At 39.9% G+C, this 5,336-nt stretch overlaps 1 protein-coding gene and 2 pseudogenes across 1 annotated transcript; all 3 read left to right on the top strand.

The window, feature by feature from the left end:
• Positions 1-6: 6 nt before the first annotated feature.
• On the top strand, positions 7-1,183 carry LOC128039224 (DNA-directed RNA polymerase subunit beta-like; annotated as a pseudogene).
• Positions 1,184-1,193: 10 nt separating this feature from the next.
• LOC128039225 (DNA-directed RNA polymerase subunit beta'-like) lies at positions 1,194-4,026 on the top strand. Its single transcript, XM_052627468.1, is given in 5 exon segments — positions 1,194-1,245; positions 1,248-1,314; positions 1,316-1,635; positions 2,403-3,653; positions 3,656-4,026. Coding segments are annotated over 5 exon segments (2,046 nt in total). The 5' UTR covers positions 1,194-1,208.
• Positions 4,027-4,180: 154 nt separating this feature from the next.
• LOC128039222 (DNA-directed RNA polymerase subunit beta''-like) overlaps positions 4,181-5,336 on the top strand; it is a 4,299-nt pseudogene continuing 3,143 nt past the window's right edge.

The following is a 5,336-nucleotide window of genomic DNA, read 5'->3' as shown; positions in this document are numbered from 1 at the left end:
GCCGCTACGGTTGGTGGCGAACTCTGCTTTGGGCAAAACGTACTAGTAGCTTATATGCCATGGAAGGTTACAATTTTGAGGATGCGGTACTCATTAGCGAGCGTCTAGTATAGAAGCCCATTTACTCCGCAATTTAGACAAAAATGGAATTGTGATGCTGGGATCTTGGGTGGAGACAGGCGATATTTTAGTAGGGAAATTAACGCCTCAGGTGGCGAAAGAATCATCGTATGCTCCAGAAGATAGATTATTACGGGCCATACTTGGGATTCAGGTATCCACTTCAAAGGAAACTTGTCTCAAATTACCTATAGGTGGAGGGTCGAGTCATCGATGTGAGATGGGTCCAGAAAAAGGGGTTCTAGTTATAATCCGGAAACGATTCGTGTATATATTTCACAGAAACGCGAAATCAAAGTAGGCGATAAAGTAGCCGGAAGGCATGGAAATAAAGGATCATTTCAAAATTTTACCTAGACAGGATATGCCTTATTTGCAAGACGGAAGACCTGTTGATATGGTCTTCAACCCATTAGGAGTACCTTCACGAATGAATGTAGGACAGCTATTTGAATGCTCGCTTGGGTTAGCAGGGAGTCTACTAGATAGACATTATCGAATAGCACCATTTGATGAGAGATATGAACAAGAGGCTTCGAGAAAACTAGTGTTTTCCGAATTATATCAAGCCAGTAAGCAAACAGCGAATCCATGGGTATTTGAACCCGAATATCCAGGAAAAAGCAGAATATTTGATGGAAGAACGGGAGGCCCCTTTGAGCAACCTGTTATAATAGGAAAACCTTATATCTTGAAATTAATTCATCAAGTTGATGATAAAATACATGGGCGTTCCAGTGGACATTATGCACTTGTTACACAACAACCACTTAGAGGAAGGTCCAAGCAAGGAGGACAACGAGTAGGAGAAATGGAGGTTTGGGCTCTAGAGGGATTTGGTGTTGCTCATATTTTACAAGAAATGCTTACTTATAAATCTGATCATATTAGAGCTCGCCAAGAAGTACTTGGGACTACGATCATTGGAGGAACAATACCTAAACCCGAAGATGCTCCAGAATCTTTTCGATTGCTCGTCCGAGAATTACGATCTTTGGCTCTGGAACTGAATCATTTCCTTGTATCTGAGAAGAACTTCCAGATTAATAGGAAGGAAGCTTAATCGGAATGAATCAGAATTTTCTTCTATGATCGACCGATATAAACATCAACAACTCCGAATTGATCAGTTTCTCCCCAACAAATAAGTGCTTGGGCCAAGAAAATCCTACCTAATGGAGAAACCGTTGAGAGGTGACAAACCCTATACTTTTCATTACAAAACCAATAAACCGGAAAAGGATGGATTATTTTGTGAAAGAATTTTTGGACCTATAAAAAGTGGAATTTGCGCTTGTGGAAATTATCGAGTAATTGGAAATCAAAAGGAGGGCCCTAAATTTTGTGAACAATGCGGAGTTGAATTTGTTGATTCTCGGATACGAAGATATCAAATGGGATACATAAGGCTGGCATGTCCAGTAACTCATGTATGGTATTTGAAACGTCTTCCTAGTTATATCGCCAATCTTTTAGACAAACCTCTTAAAGAATTAGAGGGTCTAGTATACTGCGATGTGTGATTTGATCGAAATTATTATTTTACAGATTAGGAATGAGAAACTGTCATCCCATTCAATCGAATTGGGATGCCCTGGATCTGACATGTCTCTTGGGAAGAGTAACATGAAGCTCAGAATTATGGGCGTATTCAATACTCCCAAATAAAAAGGGAATTGGTCTATGGTCGAGTCAGTAAAAATAAATAACTAGGAATTTTGAGTTGTACCTCGTGAAAAAAAGACTTCTTTTTTTTGTGGAATTAACCGCTCTCATTTCTTTTAGTTCTTTTAGAAAGAAATGAAATTATGTTCAAGGAAACAAATATGTCATGGTTGCAGGAGTCTATACATCGCATATAGGCTTAGGCTTTAAGTTAAGGGCATCGTGGTATAATCGTCGAGGTACCGCAGGACCTAAGAGATCGAATGGAAGGGTACATAGACAAGTAAACCTTTATGACACTCCTTTAATTTTAGAGGATTCAGCATTCGAGGGGAAGTAGACTACTCAAGAATTTCACATTTCATTTATGTCCTAATTTTGAATTGAATATTGAATAAAGAATTAAGAAAATCGAAATCAATAAATCAATAAAAGAAGAATCAATCAATGAAATGTTTCTTGGAACTTGAGTAAAGAGTAGACCTTTTTGGGGGGTTCTAGAATTTGAAAGCGAGAACTCCTTTACTTTATCTTTATTTGGTGTAACTACTTGAGCCGGATGAGAGGAAACTCTCATGTCCGATTTTGAGGGGGGGATCCCGCAGGGCCCTATCCTAATTTTTCTTTTGCTAGGCCCATCGCTAAAAAACCTACTTTCTTACGATTACGAGGTTCATTCGAATATGAAATTCAATCCTGGAAATACAGTATCCCACTTTTTTTTACTACCCAAGGTTTCGATACATTTCGAAGTCGCGAAATTTCTACCGGAGCAGGTGCTATTCGAGAACAATTAGCCGATCTAGATTTGCGAATTCTTATCGATTATTCGGTGGTAGAATGGAAAGAATTAGGAGAAGAAGGCCTCACGGGTAATGAATGGGAAGATCGAAAAATTGGAAGAAGAAAGGATTTTTTGGTTAGACGCATGGAATTGGCTAAGCATTTTATTCGAACAAATATAGAACCAGAATGGATGGTTTTATGTCTATTACCGGTTCTTCCTCCCGAGTTGAGACCGATCATTCAGATAGATGGGGGTAAACTAATGAGTTCGGATATTAATGAACTCTATAGAAGAGTTATCTATCGAAATAATACTCTTACCGATCTATTAACAACAAGTAGATCTACGCCAGGGGAATTAGTAATGTGTCAGGAAAAATTAGTACAAGAAGCCGTGGATACACTTCTTGATAATGGAATCCGCGGACAACCAATGAGGGACGGTCATAATAAGGTTTACAAGTCGTTTTCAGATGTAATTGAAGGCAAAGAGGGAAGATTTCGCGAGACTTTGCTTGGCAAACGAGTCGATTATTCGGGACGTTCTGTCATTGTTGTTGGCCCCTCACTTTCATTACATCGCTGTGGATTGCCTCGCGAAATAGCAATAGAGCTTTTCCAGACATTTGTAATTCGCGGTCTAATTAGACAACATCTTGCTCCGAACATAGGAGTTGCTAAGAGTAAAATTCGGGAAAAAGGGCCGATTGTATGGGAAATACTGCAAGAAGTTATGCGGGGACATCCTGTATTGCTGAATAGAGCGCCTACTCTGCATAGATTAGGTATACAGGCATTCCAACCTATTTTAGTGGAAGGACGCGCTATTTGTTTACATCCATTAGTTTGTAAGGGATTCAATGCAGACTTTGATGGGGATCAAATGGCAGTTCATGTACCTTTATCTTTAGAGGCGCAAGCGGAGGCTCGTTTACTTATGTTTTCTCATATGAATCTCTTGTCTCCAGCTATTGGGGATCCCATTTCCGTACCGACTCAAGATATGCTTATTGGGCTCTATGTATTAACGAGTGGGAATCGTCGAGGTATTTGTGCGAATAGGTATAATCCATGGAATCGAAAAGCTATCAAAATGAAAGAATTGACGATAATAACTATAAGTCTACAAGGAGCCTTTTTTGTAATTCCTATGATGCGATTGGAGCTTATAGGCAGAAAAGAATCAATTTAGATAGTCCTTTGTGGCTCCGGTGGCGACTAGAGCAATGCGTTATTGCTTCAAGAGAAGCTCCCATCGAAGTTCACTATGAATCTTTGGGTACCTATCATGAGATTTATGGACATTATCTAATAGTAAGAAGTTTAAAAAAAAAAATTCTTTGTATATACATTCGAACCACTGTTGGTCATATTTCTCTTTACCGAGAAATCGAAGAAGCTATACAAGGGTTTTTTCGGGCCTACTCATATGATACCCAATCATATGGTATCTAAGCTAAAAAATTCTATGACACCAATATGAATTCGGGTCTCTCCGGTTCAACTAGGACCCCAGTTCCTGACCCGACTTTCTACCACAATCAAGATCGAGAAAAGGAAGTTTTCCAATCATTGACTCAAACCCATTGGCGAAGTCCACTCAGCGGAATAAGGGGGTATTTATGGCAGAACGGGCCAATCTGGTATTTCACAATAAAGTGATAGATGGAACTGCCATTAAACGGCTTATTAGCAGATTAATAGATCACTTCGGAATGGCATATACATCACACATCCTGGATCAAGTAAAAGCTCTGGGTTTCCAGCAAGCCACTGCTACATCCATTTCATTAGGAATTGATGATCTTTTAACGATACCTTCTAAGGGATGGCTAGTCCAAGATGCTGAACAACAAAGTTTGATTTTGGAAAAACACCATCATTTTGGGAATGTACACGCGGTAGAAAAATTACGCCAATCAATTGAGATATGGTATGCTACAAGTGAATATTTGCGACAAGAAATGAATCCTAATTTTAGGATGACTGACCCGTTTAACCCAGTCCATATAATGTCTTTTTCAGGAGCTAGAGGAAATGCATCTCAAGTGCACCAATTAGTAGGTATGAGAGGATTAATGTCGGATCCCCAAGGACAAATGATCGATTTACCCATTCAAAGCAATTTACGCGAAGGACTGTCTTTAACAGAATATATCATTTCTTGCTACGGAGCCCGAAAAGGGGTTGTGGATACCGCCGTACGAACATCAGATGCTGGATATCTTACGCGCAGACTTGTTGAAGTAGTTCAACACATTGTTGTACGTAGAACAGATTGTGGCACCACCCGAGGGATTTCTGTGAGTCCTCAAAAGAGGACGCTTCCAGAAAGAATTTTTATCCAAACATTAATTGGTCGTGTATTAGCGGACGATATATATATGGGTCCGCGGTGCATTGCCATTCGAAATCAAGATATTGGGCTTGGGCTTGTCGATCGATTCAGAGCCTTCGAACACAACCAATATCTATTCGAACTCCCTTTACTTGTAGGAGTACATCTTGGATTTGTCGATTATGTTATGGTCGGAGCCCCACCATGGTGACCTGGTTGAATTGGGAGAAGCTGTAGGTATTATTGCGGGCAATCCATTGGAGAACCGGGAACGCAACTAACATTAAGAACTTTTCATACCGGCGGAGTATTTACAGGGGGTACTGCAGAACATGTACGAGCCCCTTTTAATGGAAAAATCAAATTCAATGAGGATTTGGTTCATCCTACACGCACACGTCACGGGCATCCTGCTTTTTTATGTTAT

This window comes from Gossypium raimondii, unplaced genomic scaffold (genome assembly GCF_025698545.1).
Source record: "Gossypium raimondii isolate GPD5lz unplaced genomic scaffold, ASM2569854v1 Contig00352, whole genome shotgun sequence".
Lineage (NCBI taxonomy): Eukaryota > Viridiplantae > Streptophyta > Magnoliopsida > Malvales > Malvaceae > Gossypium > Gossypium raimondii.
The sequence above is the reverse complement of the archived record's forward strand: the minus strand, read 5'-3'. Positions and strand labels throughout refer to the sequence as shown.